The sequence below is a fragment of the Anabrus simplex genome, chromosome 1 (genome assembly GCF_040414725.1).
Source record: "Anabrus simplex isolate iqAnaSimp1 chromosome 1, ASM4041472v1, whole genome shotgun sequence".
NCBI lineage: Eukaryota > Metazoa > Arthropoda > Insecta > Orthoptera > Tettigoniidae > Anabrus > Anabrus simplex.
Genome location: NC_090265.1, coordinates 1,069,964,005 through 1,069,983,197, shown reverse-complemented (window position 1 = coordinate 1,069,983,197; position 19,193 = coordinate 1,069,964,005). Strand labels below are relative to the sequence as shown.

At 36.5% G+C, this 19,193-nt stretch overlaps 1 protein-coding gene across 3 annotated transcripts in view; it reads right to left on the bottom strand.

Moving 5' to 3' along the window:
• Positions 1-6,819: 6,819 nt before the first annotated feature.
• Positions 6,820-19,193, bottom strand: part of MRG15 (MORF-related gene 15) — a 136,254-nt gene continuing 123,880 nt past the window's right edge. For all 3 annotated transcript variants that reach the window (XM_067137140.2, XM_067137139.2, XM_067137141.2), the window contains exon 10: positions 6,820-7,062. In XM_067137140.2, coding sequence (XP_066993241.1) covers positions 6,978-7,062 — 85 coding nt within the window. In that variant the 3' untranslated portion in view covers positions 6,820-6,977. The remainder of the gene's footprint in view (positions 7,063-19,193) is intronic.

Genomic DNA, 19,193 nt, shown 5'->3' with positions numbered 1-19,193 from the left:
TTTAGTAAAATGTAATATACAGTATTTCTAAACAGAATAAAAGCAAGTGTATTGTTAAGGTGGAATTTTTATCTGAAAGTACCATAACGCTGTTAAGGTGACAAAAGGGCTTAAATATAAAATTTATCTCTTGTAACACTAAGCAAAAAGTCATGCGTGTTCAAGCAGTAAAACACAAAATATTCTCCTCCAGGTAAACTACACAACTTTTATTTTACATTTTTTAGGTCTATCAAGTCCTTCCTAACCATTTCATGCACCACAATCATAACACATATTCCCTGCATACTTACCCACAGAGTAGTCAGAGGATCACAAACATTCATTATTAAACACACGCACGCACACACGCACGCACGCACACACACACACACCAAACTTTAGTGTGTTTGGCGAGTAAATTCTTCCCATCTAAAGTTTAAGGCAGTTTAGAAGCGGGTATTGAGGATGAATGACTTTCACGACATATTTGCAACTACAGGAAGTATAACAAATTCCTGCTGTATCTTCTTTGAGTCCTGGGCTTTCCCTAATCCTTTCTAGCAAAACTATGCTGACCATGATCTAGCAACATTCGAGCCCTGTTCATGTTTATCAAATTTTGGTCTACAGGTTTCTGTTTCCTTCCTCTCACCTGCTATGTGACAACCGTTGGAAAAGAAGAGTGATAAGAGTTCCCTTCTCACCAAACACACTATACTGCCTTTTATCTCTGACTTCCGACATGCCACACATTCTAATAATTGTCAACAGCTTTGTACAAAAATCATTAATAGTATAACAACAGATTAAACAGATTCACTGAAATACTGTCTACCTTTAAAATAAAATTATGGGCCAATAACAAAGCAGTTAGATTCTTTAAAACAATATCAACACTATCACTAAGCGATGGAATGTTTATCACCAATACAGAATACGAAAACTGTGACAAGATAGTTTTCACATTTTCACTGTTATACAAGACCAGAAAGTATGAATTCTATACAATCAAATAAACCATGATTTAGTGCTTACCACAATACGAGATACAAAATGGTAATGTGCACTTAATGAGGGTTCCATATATCTGTCATGATGTTCCATTAGGAAATTAAATGTCTTACAATATGTTAACTCATAACTACCATTCATAAATATCTACCTCGGTATTGAGATTATTCCAAATTATGTAATAAAGCACCAGGAAGGGGTGTGATGGATGATATGAACAGACTATAGCAGGGGGTGTCAAACTCAAACTGGTGTATGAACCATATAAACTAATCAAGAGAGTACAACAGGCTGCTGATCGAGATAAGAAAATTTCAATGTGGAATTACAGGGCCATACATTTTATTGAAATTGATGTAATATGAATGCTATTCTATTAGAAATACAGATGAATGTGGTACAAAAATTACATGAACCAAGTGCAAGAAAGACATACACTAGGTTAGCATATAATTTTATTTTAAAAGTTTGCAATGGCACGTAGAGTAAAGTAATTATCTTGAAATCTAACACCACTTACTGCCTACCAGAAGTTCAAAAATATAGTGAAATGTTTTTGCTCGACATTACTCTCAGAACACTTTATAAATGGTTATCTGTAGGCTACTTCCTTAAAGTGGATTTGTTCAACATTAAGAAGGAGGAAAGTTGTTCGCAAATATATACTCCAGTTCTTGTTATTATTAAGCAGGGGATTAGTGATATATATATGACATATATTTTAAATCAAAATACAAACATAGGCATCCATTATACACAAACTCACAGATAATAAAGCAATTTACACTTCAAATAATGGAAAAGTGTGTTTTAGAGCTGCATTACTCAAACTCTATGCTTGTCTGTGTGTCCCCTCTTTTGCTCTGATTACTGCTTGATAAATACGTGGCATTCTTCTCTTTAGTTTTTCCAATATTTCTGTCGTTATAGTTCCCCATGCTTGCAAAAGGCATTGCTTTGTCCTGCAGTCGATTTCATCGTACAACAATTCAATGGGTGACAAATCAGGTAACTGAGGGGGACAGGTCATTAATTGCAAAACTCCTAATGATTCCTTATTTCTAACATACTTCTTACACAGCACAGTGCAAAAGTGGGACACACAGACAAGCATTACCCCAAACCATAACACTATCATCCCCATGCTTCACAGTTGGTATCAGGCAGCCTTCTAGCATTCTTCCTCCTGGACGATGGTGGACATATTGACGATGCTTCTGACTCGTCAGTCTATAGCACATGTTCCTACTGTTCAAGGGTCCAATCCTTGCAATGTCTGGCCCACTGAAGTCTCTGAGGTTATGCCTGCATGTTAAAAGAGGTTTTTTGACAGATACACAACCACACAACCCAACATCACATAAACAGTATTTCACAGTCGATAGTGACAGGGGTTGTTCTCTAGTTCTGTTGATTTCAGCACAGATGTCTACAGCTGTAAGCCTTCTGTTACGCTTGCTTCAGATCACTATGTGTTTATCACCAGCAGGTGTGAGTGCTTGTCTCTTGTCATAATTCGGGGTGCAATTATTGTAGTCATGCCCTAGTTCATGAACTATGGGTAATAGCTGAGTGGTGTAGTAAGTGGTCCTGAGAGTTGGGATACCAGCTGCTGTGGAATAAGAGCAGGCATCTCAGACATAATCTCCGTCATGATCCTCCTCGTGCTCAGCCAGCTACGACTATATGAGCTATTAAAATTAATGAGGTGTATAGAAGAAAGTAGAATTGGCTGAGTCAGCAAAGATGATGCATTTGGATGTGTTACAAATTAATTTGGTTAAGGGGAAATAATGAGGAAGAGAGAGATTATAAAAAATTCTGAACACGTGTTAATAAGAGAAGGGTAAAGTGTGGGGTACAGCTGTTCATCAAGAATACTATTGCAGTAAACATAGTTTCTGTTAAGACACGTAAATGAGCAAATGATGCAGGTACATTTAGCAGCTGGAAGAACTAGGACGAGAATTATCTCTGTGTATTCACCATGCAAGGGTGCAGATGATGATGATGATGTTAACAAGTTTTATGAAGCACTGAGCGGCATCATAGTCAGGGTCAACAGTACGGATAGCACAATGCTAATGGGCGATTTCAATGCGAGAGTTGGAAATAGAATTGAAGGACACGAGAAGGTGATTGGTAAATGTGCAGAAGATATGGAAGCTATTAGGAATGGGAAGTGTTTACTGGACTTCTGAGTAAGTATGGGATTGGCAGTTATCAATATATTCTTCAAGCATAAGGCTATTCACTGCTACATATGAGATAATAGGGGCATCAGACCCATTATAGACTTTATCATAACCAAATTTGAATTCAGGAAATCTGTTAGGAATGTGCAGCTATTCCAGAGATTTTTTGATAATTCAGACCACTATCTGATCTGTAAGTGAATTGTCACTAGTCATAGGACAGAGAATGTGAAATCTGTCTGCAGAAGAATAAGGGTGAAGAATCTTCAGGACGAGGAAATTATGAGTACATAATATATATGACTAGTGAAAAATACCAAAACAATAGACAGTAAGCACGTTCAGGAAATATGAAGAGAATGGGTAGCGTACAGGGATGATGTAGTCAAAACACCAGGGGAATGTCTGGGAACAATTGTGCATAAAGATGGGAAAAAAGTGAACATCTTGATAAATATATATCGGCAGCTCGTAAACTTAAACAGAAGGCATGTCACGGGCTCCAAATAAAGACTGATGCTGACAGGGAATTGTACGTAGTGAAAGAAACAAAATCCAAGAAGTCATGGGAAGATTTTGATAATAACCTGAAAAGGCTTGGTCAAGTGGGAGAGAGTGGTGGTGGTGGTGGTGATTTTTGTTTCAAGAGGAAGTACAACTAGCTAACCATCCTCTCTGAACAAGTTAAGCGAAAACAAAAACAAACTACTTATTCAATGGTGGAATATGAAAATGAATTAAAAGATTTTTAAATTAAGGTAAAATGGACACAAACACATCAAAAGAGAATGTAAGTTGTCTGAGTAGCAAAACACTTTAAATTTATATGCCCTTAATTAATCTACTCTCACATATAAAGCGAATGACGATATCAGCAGTAATCTCGCCATTGGCGAATATGAGTTAGAGGGTTTCCTGCAGGCCGAGGCCCCGTCTTAGGCCAGAGAGATCGGCACATTCTGTGAGGATGTGGGCCACGGTGAGGTCGGCATCACAAAAACACACTGGGGGTCTTCCCTCTTCAAGATGTAAGAGTGGCAAATCTTCCATGACCTATCTTCAGCCTCCATGAAACTATGGCCTCTCTCTGTGAAGGTTGGAAAGAGGACTACTACATGGCAGTTGTCTTCTTAGTTGCTTCCAGCTTGTTTTGAGTTTGGATAGCTAGCCACTCCAACTCCCAGGATGCATACATGGTTCAACATAGCTGAGGACAAATATCCCTAGCAAGTACATTCACAGGTCAAGGTGGTAAAAGTACCGCTTCTTTTGCAGCTTGATCAGCAATTTCGTTCCCCGCAATCTGGATCTGTCTTGCAAGCCAAGCAAAGGTGATTCTGGTGTTTGCATCGCACAACCTGGCTAGAAGGTCATGAAGAATGCTTTGGGTAAATCAGGTCAACTTATAGTAGATCCCAGGGAATCACTGGGCAGGTGGAAGGAATATTTTGAAAATCTTATCAATGTAAAAGGAAATCTCTCTGCTGATGTTGTGAACAACAAAGCTCACGGAGAGAACAATAATGTTACTGATATTATGCCCGAGGACGTGGAAAGCTTGATTTATGATTTAAACACTATATTTTTTAAAGAAAGCCTTGTCCGTGACTGTGAATTAATTCTTTATGAAATAATATAAACCATTACTTAATCATGAAGAATCAGCAGTTATTAAAATTCTCAAATATTTATTTCTGTTCGTTTTGGTTATGGTTCATTAAGAACCTATGAAAAAGATATCATAAGCTTGTTAAGGATGATTCAAGGCAGAAGAGGAATAGAGTGCGGGAACTTAGGGCTAAAGTGAGATGTCGGACTCGGAAGCACATCCGACCGTGGCCGCTGTAGCAAAAGAGAACTTCCGTTTTAATGACAATGTTATTATAACCTTTGAAAATTCTTATATTAATCTGTGCAATTTCCTTTGGTTACAATGAGAACCCTTTTACTGATTCATCTGTTATTACGGGCATGTTAGTTCTTATCCGTTATCAATATTCATAAACTCTAACAAATACAGTATAAGACTGTACTCCAGCGTTTATACTGAATGCAATCGATCATCTTCCCCATCGATTCCTAGCTACGCGCGAGCGAGTCAATCTCGGGCGAGCCTGAGGTCTACTCACAACTCCGACTCGAGTAAACAAACATCGGGATAATATGTTTTCATAATGAGTGCAATGCCAGCAGGTGTTAACTCCTTAAAAATAAAGGCTGAAGTAAACGATTGCTTAATATTAATACTAAGTACTGAAATAAAATAAGAATGCGATACTTCTTCTCAAGATACAGCGGTATGCAGCATAACTAATTTCAGAGGTTAGGTCATGTACTTTCGAGTCTTGTTAAATTTCAGAAAGGCTGTTCCTGTGTAAATTTATAGTGAAAATGTTATAATTGTTCTAGGGAACTTGAAATATGTTTTCATAAAATGTGCACGGTAAACCTAGGTTAGATGACACAGTTTGAAGTAAGAAAATGGAAACGTTTGCCACAAGCCTCTGGAGTGATGGTATTAAAATTTTAAGAATGAAACTGAATATGCGTGTTCAGACTACTGGAATTACAAAATGTGTGCTAATGAGAAAGCCGCTGCTTGGAAAACATCCACAAAAAATGTTCGAACAAACCAATTGCTGTTTCATACCGATTTTAATGTGTTTTTGTGCGAGTTTGGTATCTTCCTCGACTTTTATGGAAAATCATAAATAATGTTATAAGAACAACCTTAAACCGAAGTGGTTTTGCATTCACCAACAAAAATCTGTCAAAATGAAGGACAAGCCGTAACTACAGTACAGTGTGTAGGGTAGATATCTCCTTGTTTTATTGCTGTCTCTGTGTAAATAATGTATGGTGGTACAATTTATGTTAATACAGGCAAAGATCTCTGAAAAGGTGTGCGTTCTACTGAAACCTCGATTTAAGGTAAACTCCCATTAAAGGTTAAAAAAAATCAGGTCCCTGTAAAAATGTTAAATAGGGTTTCTACTGTATATTAGTGTGGGTCATTTGGGATATCATACCGGTATGCCATATGTTTGACAGTGGTGGTGGTGGTTATTGTTTCAAGAGGAAGTACAACTAGGCAACCATCCTCTATATAACACTAATCAGAGGGAAAAATGGAAGGGGTCCGACACTTCGAAAAATGAAGATATCAGCCAAAGGAAGACAAGGGCCACGAAGGGTGTGAAAATGAAAGACTCCCTAGCCCTCGCAAGTCTAATAGCGTTGGGATCGGAAAAGAACAAGAGTTGACCAAGAGAGGTCGGATAGGATAGATGAAAGTTAGGAGTCTGGCACAAGTAAGTGGAAACAATGCCAGGACTCAGCTGAGGGCCCTGTGGTCGCCAACCCTCACTCCAAAGTTCAGAGCCCCTGAGGCCCCTTTTAGTCGCCTCTTACAACAGGCAGGGGATACCGTGGGTGTTATTCTACCGCCCCCACCCACAGGGGGACATATGTTTGACACCCCTGGACTATAGCAAATGGCAGATTAATTGCAAGCCCTTAAAATATAATAATCACTGACTTGATATATAACACATTTGACAACTTGTATGGTTTGATTTCATAGTTACATATATTTGAAAAGAATATTTATCAATATCCTCAAAACATTCACTGATTGTCAAATATTTCATGTATATTAAAAACACACTCAGCATAGTCACCGTGATTATAACGGGCAAACAATAAAATGCATAAATGATGGCTGATGGTTTGTTAAGAAACACAAAAGTAAAAAATTACTTCTTCGGTAATTAATTCACCACCACACATTTAGATGGCTTTACGATGATACTCAGGAGGAGCGATGCCATAATCTTGTAAACTGAACAGACTAGCTGCATTCTTGTGTAGATATCTGCAATATAATGAAATCACCACAAACATTACTATGCAAGTTACTCAGAAGCTTTAGATTTCTGAAACAAATTACAAAATAAAAATGTTCAGATAAAAAATAATTCAAGGTCTAGAATAACTTATAGTAGGTTATCTACAAAAATTCATTGAAATATGATAATTTTGTTGAAATGAATAACTTGTTGAGGAGTATTTTTAAGTTATGTGTGTAATGTATTTGAAAATGAGTTTCACCATGGACACTGTTATGATTTAGTAACAAATTTTCATTGGAATTGGATTTTGTAGGTTCATCACACTGAAAATGCAGGATATAAAACAAAGTCAGGATATCAAATACTGTGCTTTGATATGCAGATATTCAAATATAACAATAATTTAAAAACATTCAATATGAGGCAGTGATAAAGAAAACATAGTTTTATCACTGCTATAATTGTTTCGGTGATCATCAACATCAAAAAGTCACAAAAATCTTGAACACAACCACATGTATTGCTATGGACCAATAGGGAATCTGTCACTTCGTTGACAGCCCTAAATGCAGATAGCTTGATTGACTGGTGTTCAGTATTACTGGACCTTGATGTTTTCTTATATATGGTAGAACTGGAGTCACATATAAGGCTTTTTGTGAATGTTATACTGTATAGAGTAACTAGCGATTTTACCCCTCACTGTCAGAATTATCACACAGGTAGGCCTATGTGCACGATTACATTTCTGTCAAACTTTCATATTCTTGCTGAGATTCTGGGGCATGTAGGTGGGCAGCCTCTCCCTCTAGCCCTGCACAGTTTCTTATCTTTTACATTTGATCTCCTCCTTCTGGTGTAAAAACCAAGAATCAGATTAATATTCAAAAAGTACAGAGAAACGAACAAAGCATTTGAAATGTTGCTGGTATCAGCTCTTGGACTTGCAAAAACTTTCACATTACTGCCAGTGATATTTCCCTTATTTTTCATTGTATCAAAACAGTTAATAAATGATATTCTACATAAATTTTGTCATGATCAAATTTCCTATAAAACCAACCGTCAGTGAGAGATATGATATAGATGTTGATTCCCATAGGGCAACCAAAATATTTGTCCCGAATGAGTAAATTTATAATACCAATGAGACAAAGTCTCTCATAGTGCATTGGCACTGCCGATGGCTAAAAGTAGCCTACGGCCTCCACGGTATGCACTAGCCATGTGCCTTGGTGGGTGTGCTATTTACCGACTGATGAGCCCAATTTAGCACACTGGGGTGAAACGCTGGCAGCCAGGAATGAGTTAGCTGGAAAATTTATATTGGTATTAGAGAGAGACAGATATCGAGTTTTATGTTTTAGGCTCCCTTTGAAGCCCCCTTCCTGCTGAATATTTTTGGAACAACTTACATCCAAGTTCCTATTTGATTTAATTCTAAACTTAAATACCAAGTTGCATAAAAATTCCACTAACCATTTTCATGTGATGCTTTAACAGATAAACAGTATTAAGTTTCATCTGGTAGTGGAAAGATTAGTTAAATTTATTTAATACTTTTATTAGTATTTTCACTTAGACATGATAATCTTTTGGGAAATTGCTTCGCAGAGACTTTGCTACATGTTTTCGGAGAGAAAGCACATCTGTTAAAGTAAGACTTTTATGTTTTGTCCAGCCCCCATCCTGAAAGCAGCACTTGAAGAATTTTAAAACTCTAATTGAGCAATGACTCTTAATCTCAAGATTAACATCAGAAGACAAAAGTATTGTGGTAAGTTCTGCTATGTATCTAAATGCCATGATAATGAAAGCGATTACTATTATTTCTCACAGTTAAGGAACATCAGTTGGACTATTCCATCTCTCCGCAGTTTCATTTCACGACGTTATTTTGGCACATATCAATGAAATAACCTTTAGGATTAATCATTTTGACAGTATCAGTCAATGCAACATACTTTTTTATTCCCTAAATTAAGATAAATCAGCAACCAGAGTCCAATATCAGAATGTTAGCTAGACTGCTCCATCTCTCTGCAGTTTCATTTCATGACATTATTTTGGCGAATATCAACAAAAATAACCTTTAGGATTAATCATTTTAACAGTATTAACCTATGTAACATTCTCCATAACTCTAAATTACGATAATTCGGCAATCAAAGTCAATATCTTTTCCATAAAGAAGTATGTATTTCTACCGCAAATAGTTAGGTCACCAGCGCCACGTGTCAAGCGGTGCAACTACTCTGATTACAGTGTGTGGATCCAATTGTCAAGGCTAGTAAGGAGCTAGCTAGAGCGTCGCATCAAGTCGGCCATGGTCTATTGTAAGTGGTACTCTTGTTCATCACCAGATGGCTGCCAATGGGGCTAGGTTTTATGACATCAACTTCTAGAGGCAAGCTTACAGATACATAGCCCATACCATGTAGCCATCTTGCTCAGTGAAGAGGAGGATTTCCTTGATCTAAATTAATAAGAAAATTGCAAGCAACTATGACCTAAGATCTATTAAATCATGATCAAAATTGAAAAATAAGTTTATTTATTAGGCTTATAGGCTATTACTTCATTTGCAATTACATACAATTTCTACCGTTATCACACGATTATTATTACCACATTATATTCCCTCCTCAAGACGCAGTGATTCACACACACTTCAAATTAAAACACAAAGAGCACTCATTAAAGAAAATACTAAATAGTACTGCAGCAGCAAATAATTTAGGACACATTTCAAGAAATGGCCATAGTGAGAGTACATCAAATAATCACAGCACACTTTTAACCTGCACTTGAATGCTGAACTGATCACAAAAGTTCATCCCATTCAAATCAAAAGTAAACACTTTTGGTACGATAAATCACTCGGGAACGTATAATGAATCTAATAGCGTGATGAGTATTGGTAGGTTGTGACTGATCATTTTGTGAAATCTTGATAATCAACACTTTATAAAATGTAACACTCCCATGGATCATATCACCTTTCTATTCAGAGGTAGATGCTTTTCACATCTCCTGCACTTTCCATTTGAAGACTGAGGATCTGCCAGGAAGGCCCCTCATTGAGCGCTGAAGGCTGCCCTCCTGATCAAGCTGGGAAGCAGGAAAAAAGCATGTCGGGAGTATTTTCTTTCTGTTCTCCCTCTTCCCACACTGATCTGTCATGTTTTTCTTGTTATGTATTGTGTTTTATGTTTGTATCTTTCTATGAAAAATGTACTATACATCGTACCGACATGGGTAGGTCTTAAGGCGACGATGGGATAGGAAAGAGCGTGGAGTCGGAAGGAAGCAATTGTGGCCTTATTTAAGGTACATTTGCCTGGCATGAAAATGGGAAAGCACTGAAAACTCATCTTCAGGGCTGCTGACAGTAGAGTTTGAGCCCACTATCTCCCGAATGCAAGCTGATAGCTACGTAACCAAAACCATTCAGCCACTTGCTCGGTAATTTACTAACTAAACATACCTTAGTTAGCATTGTAACACACCACCATATTCAAACCTTTTTTTTTTTTTTGCTAGTTGTTTTACGTCGCACCGACACAATTAGGTCTTACGGTGACGATGGGACAGAGGAAAGGGCTAGGAGTGGTAAGGAAGCGGCCGTGGCCTTAATTAAGGTACAGCCCCAGCATTTGCCTGGTGTGAAAATGGGAAACCGCTGAAAACCATTTTCAGGGCTGCCGACAGTGGGGATCGAACCTACTACTGCAGCTATCGAGCTCTGTCATATTCATCCTCAAGTTATCCCAAGATGGTAGCATATTTAAAAAAACACTATGTCACTGGCTGTTAATCCTGTGAAATGCCAATTCTGAATTTTTCTCTGACAAACTACTGGCTTTTTCACAAACTGATAACCTTTCTTTTTAAGCAACACAAATGTTATTTTCTGTCTTGTCCTGAATTTCACCTTTTACATTTAGTATCAATCCTCATGCCTTTGCTGGCAAGACGTAGTGTTTACAGTGCACTGGTCTTCTGGTATGGGCTGGAGCAATTGTGTTACTTTCATTGGTCTGTCTCAATCATCCTTGGGATTGACAATATGAAAGTGACTGAGATATGAGCAATGCTAGTAATGCCATTCCTTATGCATACCTGCCAACTTTTAGAAATAAAAAATTGGGAAGATTTTAAAATTCTTGGATTTCATTATGTACATTGCGCCGCAGTCTCGATGAAAAAAAGGACAAGGTAAGAGGCATACATATTTACAGTTTCAATGCGACTTGACCATTAAATTGAGAAAACATAAAAATGGTTGCAAGAAATTGTACCTAATCATTCTCATTTGTGACGCACACATGAATAATATTATTTATATCACACCATCATATGGAATAAATTACATAACCCTTTCAGACCTGAAAGAAAACTGGCGGTGTGAATTTTTGTTTGTATGTCAAAAACTGACTAAAATGCTCTTAAATACATATATTTTTAGTTTATTCTACAAAATAAAAATTAACATCTAAGAAAAAAAAGCACCCGCACAATTGTGCGTGTCAGGACTTAATTCACTACTTACAAAAAAGAAAAATTACCTCAATGCATGTGAATATACATATGTACATGATCAAATGTTCTATTTTACAGTGGGGAATAATTTAAAACAATTAAATCTTCGTTCAAACACAAGTAAACGTTAGATTTTCCACATTGAGGAGGAGTTTTGCAATTACTGCCCTTTTGGCAGCAGCAGCTTGTCATCAGACCTGAAGGAAATCTGTAGGTGTCTAAACGTCAGAAACTTACTAAAATGCTCTTAAATACATGTTTTTACAGTTTATTTTACAAAATAAGAACTATCGGCTGAAAAACAGAACCCACACAATTGTGCGTGTCAGGACTTCATTCACTACTTGCAAAAAATAAAAAAATTCAACTCAGTACATGTGAATATGCACATGTACATGATCAAATGTTCTATTTTACAGTGTGGAACGATTTTAAACAATTAAAATCTTATACATTACATTTCTCATGTAGAGTACGAGTTTTTCTTTCACAGTCCTTTTTGTGACAGCACCCAACACTCCTGCATGCATTGACTGTAAGGAAACCTAGCCCGCACATTTGTGCGTATCAACATTCAAAACCTCACGGTATTACGTACGATGTTGTAAGTTCACAATTTACGTTTGCTACACAATCTACACACTTCACTGATTATATTCTCATATTCAGTAAAGCTTCTAGATTAATATGAATGCAATAAATAAATGCTTACTTTATGCATTACTGCTTCCCGCCATATTCCTAATGAACTGTATTTTTAAACTCTTCTTCCTGCCCCCTGGTGGTCAAGTACTAAATAAAAACAGCTGAAGTACATGCTACGTGTCCCGCACAAGCACTGCAGTCTGGTCTGGCACCAAGAAAACGTCAAATAAGCTCAGTCATAAATAAAATACGAACCCGCACAATTGTGCATACACGGTCTGAAAGGGATAATCGTTTCCTCTATTAGACTGTAAAATGAACAGAAATTCAATTTTATAGGTATCTCTGAACACTTGGAGATAACGTTTATGTTTTGTGGCCATAACGTGAAGAGAAAATACCAGAAACTGTCACCGACACAACTCCCTGAAATACATTAAAGTCAATAAAATTATGAAGTAAGAATGAACATTAATGTACTGAAATATGCAAAACTACCACATACAAAACAGATCGATATGTCTCATACATTAATACGACTTCGAAAGAACCGCAAGAAAAAACATGTGGCCTACACCTCCAACAAAAACCACGCACAGAACAATGTTAAACAGTGTGCGAACCACACTCATTCTTTCGTCCCGGATAATTAACGGAGTGAGAAGGAAACACGATACCGTACACGAAGGTGGGTTATACACTCACCAAATAAAGCATCAAATAAATACGCTTGAAAATGAGGTTGCGTAAATTACACAAACACATAAGAATTTATCCTAGGGGAAGAGTATTGACCATACTGGAGGTTACATTGTTAAAAAATAGGAAGAAGTATAATTAAATCGGAAAACCGGAAGAAGAGTTAAAAAATGGAAAATTTCCGGGTAAATCGGAAGGGTAGACAGGTATGCTTTATGCAGCCAGTTCCTGATATACTCGTAAATGGAGTGAAAATGTTGCTCATAGGTTGGTTGGTGCATGCATTTCAGTGGGCTTGGCAGACTGATATGTAATAGCAACTTTTGACTCTGTGAAAAAAGCAATGGGAAACTATCTTACTCCGCATTTCCCTAGTATGCCTCTTCAGTGATGCTTAGGCCATCTACGACTGCTAATGGTGGAGCTGTTGAGGATCAAACCAGCCTTTGGGCTGAGAACTGAACATACATACATACTGAACCCATGACCTTTGTGCCCTAAGAATTTTAAGTCTGAAAGTTACTACATGAGGCACCATGTCAATTGTGATCAGGAGCTTGAACACTTCTTGATATCAGGGGAGTGACACGTGGCTACTTTCCGTTTCAAGCTCTGAGATGTGACATCATTCACGTGTCGAATGTGCAAGGATACAGAAGAAAGTTTATGTTGAATAAATATAATTAAATAAAAGAATTAGTGGTGAATGCAATATAATGAGGGTCCTGTATTTATCTATAAGACAATTGTCTTTAGCAAGACGGATTTGAGACTGCTAAGCCATTTCTGGGGATTATTTCAGATGGACGCGCGTGTTTAGCTTACCCATGCTAAGTCGACAAAAAGTAGTGCCTATCAAATGAGGTCCTTTAACCAGTTAATTTAATAGGAATAAATTTTAAATGTCCAGGAACATTACTGTTAGCAATGTAGCAAGTTTAAACCGTGTCTGAGTGAAATAATAACAGTAAATTTGTCAGTCACTTTTGTGGAAATCCAGTTTCAAAATACGAGATCATTTTATGCGAAGTTCTTCATTATTAAAGCAATGTGCGTTATTAAGCGTCGGGGATTCTGGTAAGGATTTTCATTCCAGTTCTTTTGTTAGTGAGAGTCGTCGAGTTTGAGAAACAGAGATTAGATTTGTCGTATGAGTTGAGATAGGAATTGTGAATCAGGTGATTGGAAGCCTGTAGATGAAGCCGGGACTTTGTGGGAGCCCGAGGAAGATTTTATAATGTTTGGAATGGAAGGTTGAGTATGAGAATCTGCGCCGGTATTAATTTGCGACGTATACAATCATTGTGGGACATTTAAAAGTATATTATGTGCATATTTGTTTGGTCAGAATATCGTATTTTGTTCTATTTTGTTAAGTCAAAGGGGTTCATTCTCTGAAGCCAGTATTGTATGACGGCAGACATATGTTTCATGTCGAAACCGACAGCGAGGGTGGTTTGTGTCCAGTACTGCCCGCTGATTGGAGTTCACCGTTCGAAGGTAACGGGGATGGGCGCGTGCTACGCGTTAAAATGAAATCGCATTCTTGGCAACGGAGATAAATAACTTCGGGATCTAGTTGAAATTTTAATCCAGGAATAACGAGTAGGTTATTAGATACTGTGAATTTGTTTAATTGAGATTGTAATGTATATTTGAAACCCTAAAGTTAGAATATAATGAGTGAGGTTAGCCAATGTCATGGTTGAACAAAATATAGACTGGTGATAGTGATGATTGTTTGTTTGTGAGGGTGCACAAACTTTACGATATGTTATGACAAGATATGACATCGTAATTGGCTTACATTATACGGCGAGTTACTTTTGGTTTGTACTAGATTATTAGGGTTATCCAAGTATTAATAATGGCTAGGGTTAGGTTAGATTTAAAGTGTGATGTCATGAAACAAGATAAATATTGGAAATTAATTATGTAAATTTTTTTCAGCTACATAATGCCAGATGATAAACATTAAACATGAATTGAATATAACTGCATCAAAACGTTGAGTAGGGACTTGTGAAAGAAACCATTCGTCCGTGGAAACCATTCGTCCGTGGAGACAGAATTTGTTGTTCATTAAGATTTCATTAAATCATTTTTTATTTATTTCATTATTAAATTCAGTGGAACCATATTTGTGAAATAACTTTAAAGCAAGCGAATAACTTGGAGATGCAGTCTGGAAATCTTAGTTTATTTTTCTGGGAATATTTAAATGTTAACGTAATGATTAAGGGGACATATCCAAAGGTAATGGATTTTACTGCCACAAAGTATTGTGAGCATTGTTGTTATTGTTGCATTATTTGACTTTGATTGATTGAGCAGTAAATGTGCTAGGGTTAGTAAAGTGGAAACTTGGATGGTCATGGTGTCATCAACCTCAGGGACTTAGATTAGGGCCAGATGCCACTGTAACATCATTTTCCTTGCGGTCATCATCCACAATGACTTTATAGTAACTTAGAAGTTTAGAGGTCGGTCCATGACATAGTCGCAGGTCACATCGATTCAATTACAGGTCCATGCCGTATAACCACTGTGTGGCACACACCGATTGGACTGCCTTAATTATACCCAGAGTTCGTGTTACGAGGGCTGGACCATCAAGAATCATTGTGATGGTACATGTAGTCTCACATGGAAGCCAAATTCTAAGGATTTCCAGGCTTTCCTTTCTTTATTTAATAACTGAGACAATGGTTTCTAGTAAGGATGCCCAACAGGCAGTTAAGTCAAAGGCTCAAACCAGCGTTCGGCCCCTAAGTGTAAAATGATTGTGGTAGAGTGGACAAGATAGAGTCCAAATTATACCTAGATTAAAAATTATTAGTTTCTTCAGTAAACTTTTCCAAATAAAAATACAGATATTTTATGAATAAGACCTTTTATTTGAGTAGATAGATTAGGATTACTGAATCCTACCTTTACCTCAGCAAGTGACGAAGAACCCGATACGACCCAAGAGACAGATCTCATGAAATTTTGCTGATAGGTAAGGAAGGTAGGTATCCTTCAGAGTGGACCAAAGGGTTCAGTAAATAAATACATACATACATACATACTGTACCATTTCAGTGCCCAGTTTGCGTCATGAACGGCAGTTACATCGCTGACATTTGCCATGCATCGCGGTAGAATGATGAAAATTATATGATAAAAGAGTATATTACAAGGAAAATATGCCGACATAACGAATCAAATGAGCCGTGAACTACAATTATGACGATCAGACCTAAAGAATCCATGCGGCCGTGAGTAAAAAAAAAATGTATCGATATCCCGAGCTGAAAAGACATTCACTTAAAAAAAAAAGAGAAGTCAACATCGGAATGAAATATCAGACAAGATTCAATACAAGAAGGGAAGAGATTATAGTTGGAGAAGAGAATTGCTATTAATACACTTACGACTATATACAAAAAGTAAAGAAAATTTCGCCAAATCTCAAATGCAAATTGGAAATATTGGGCGTGCAAGAAGAGTAAGGAAGGAAGGACAGATCACGCAGTAGAAGTCGCCAAGTCAAGCTTGAAACTGTTGATCAGAAGCCCTTATATAAAAATTAGAGATCGCAGCTGGCAATTTTAAAGTAAACGATAAGCAGAAAACATTTCAATTACCGCATAAAATATTGTATCTTCAAAAATTATTTGCTAGGGAGATAGAGAATATACCCAAGAGTATTCAGTTCTTAATTGAAATATGCATCTAATGCCGTCCTTCAATATGTTTTTGACGCATGTAATAATCGGAGATTCCATGGCCGAGTAAATCAAGAAAATGGGATCGCAATCTGGAGGTACCCTGACCAGCCATACTGCACGCTCGAGGCCCAAGTCCAGTAACCAGTAATGAGGTGCACTTGAACGCGAGATGCTGGCCAAAGAAGAAGTTCCAGGATGAAATCCAACCCAGCGGGTTAGCGAAAGCAAGATAAGTGAAGTTCCATGTAGTTATTTTACGCAGTTAAATTATTAGATTTGAATGAATAATAATGTGTGTTTAAGTTGAAATATGTGTACAGCTAGGTCAATGTCATGGTCTTCGAGATATAAATTCCATGGATAGTGTCTTTGAAAAATAATCCATATAATCATGTGGGAATACGGATCTAGGTAGTCTTTGATAACACAAATTTATACTCCATGTTTGTTTACTTGAAGAAAGCTTTGAAAATCAACGTTGTGATGGAGATATATGTATTTCATAGTACAAATCAACCATAATGCAATGTAGAAAGAAGTAAGATCGTACTCTAGGACGTAGGAACATGACATAACGTTTAATCGTCACCAAACGTGAGTAACAAACCTGAGATTTTAATACATGCCTTTATTTCAGGAGATGTATAATTGTTTGTGTTATTTAATATCGTAATCCTATAACATGCTCTTACATTATATTTAATGGAGTATACGTACATTGCGCTACTCGGAGAGCAACGAATGATTAAGTGAATGAAATTGTTGATATGGTCAATGACATGATGATATTGTGGGCAAGAATACTGGTCAGATATATGGAAATATACGAAGTAGGAAGAATTATGTTAGGTATGGTGCACATACGGCGAAATACGAGTTTATATGAGTAATTGGTGATATTTATGAAGCGTAATGCTGATGTTAGGTTAAAGTAGTTGTTCTTGCCATGTGAGATATACGGTAGCGTATCATGTTGGGTTAAATGGAATATGAATACGACTGTATGAGCTTATTGAACCTTCAGGCTGTTTATGGTGTACGATCATCGAGATTATATCCTAGAAGTAATGCATTTATGGTTGAAACTTAATATTTTCCTAGAGGAATTTTACATGTTAGGCTATCTCCAAGTTGATTTCCTGTCAAAGTCATGATTGGAAGTAGGAAACATCTTCATAATTTAGATAATTACCGTCCGTAAATAGGTGACCTTCATATACAATTTTCTTCAAAATTTTTTGCGGATTGATGATTGTTTTTGAATCAAGGTATATCAATACCATGAGAATGACTTGCTTGTTGACACACGAGTGCTACGTTAGGTTAATCCTACACATTTACAAGGAATATTATGAATAAATAAGTTTACTTAGTAGACATAATACTTACCTTTAAGTTGATTTTTGTTGATATGTTAGTGCATGGCAATTTTAAGCCATGTTAAGTGGAACTCGCTCATGTTGCTTACGTTAAAAAAACTTGAGAAAACCAAAACCAAAGATATTTAACCGATATCTTGAGAAAATCAAGGACAGTTAACTGATATTTAAGTAATACTTTGAAGACATTTTAATACTTTTTCAAGATGTTTCAAAGACTCTAAATGACATTTGAATGATATGAAATTGACATTCTTGATATTTAACTAGTATTTAAATAATACTTCCATGACATTTTTATAATTCTTCAAGATGATCCATCAATTCTAAACGATATTTGAAAGATACCTAAATGATAAATAATAATATTTTTCAATGACAATGTAAATAATATTTAAAGAAATACCTACTATATTTTAATTAGGGATCGGAATTCAGTGAATACGATTGGACATGTAAATAATTTTGTAACTTCACTCTAAGTATAATCTTTTTTTTTTTTCAATAAACTAGGTGATAAGGATTTTGATTGGAATTCTTGTTATATATTTATTCACTTCATAATTTGAAGAGGTATTTGTAGGAACACGTACATGTTGAACAGTGAATGAATCCAAGGTTACTCTTAGTTATTGACTACAGTTGAGCGGAGATGGTTTGCGAATGAACTTAGAAAAGAAGCTGTGCATTTTCCTTAGTTGAGTCCACGTTAAAAAAAAAGAAAAAGGAAATATTTTTAATCACAATCTTTATCCCTGATAGATATCGTGCACCGAATTGATATATATGGCTGACATCAAAACATGAAAAATAAGTGGTATTTGATTGAATGAGAATAATATATAACAAGAATAACAAGAATAATATATAACCGAATAAGCAATAAAATTGAACCACACTTGGCTGAAGATCAGTTTGGATTTAGGCGGAATAGAGGCACACGAGAAGCTATTCTAACACTACGACAGGTTATAGATAAAATGCTAGACGTAAGGAAACCTTTGTTTATTGCATTCGTGGATTTAGAAAAAGCTTTTGATAATGTGAACTGGAATATGTTAATGAAGATTATGACTAGTGTTGGTTTAGATTTTAGAGATAGACGAATAGTATACGAACTCTATAACAACCAAAGAGGCATCATAAACATAAATGGTGAAGTACGGGAAGCTTATA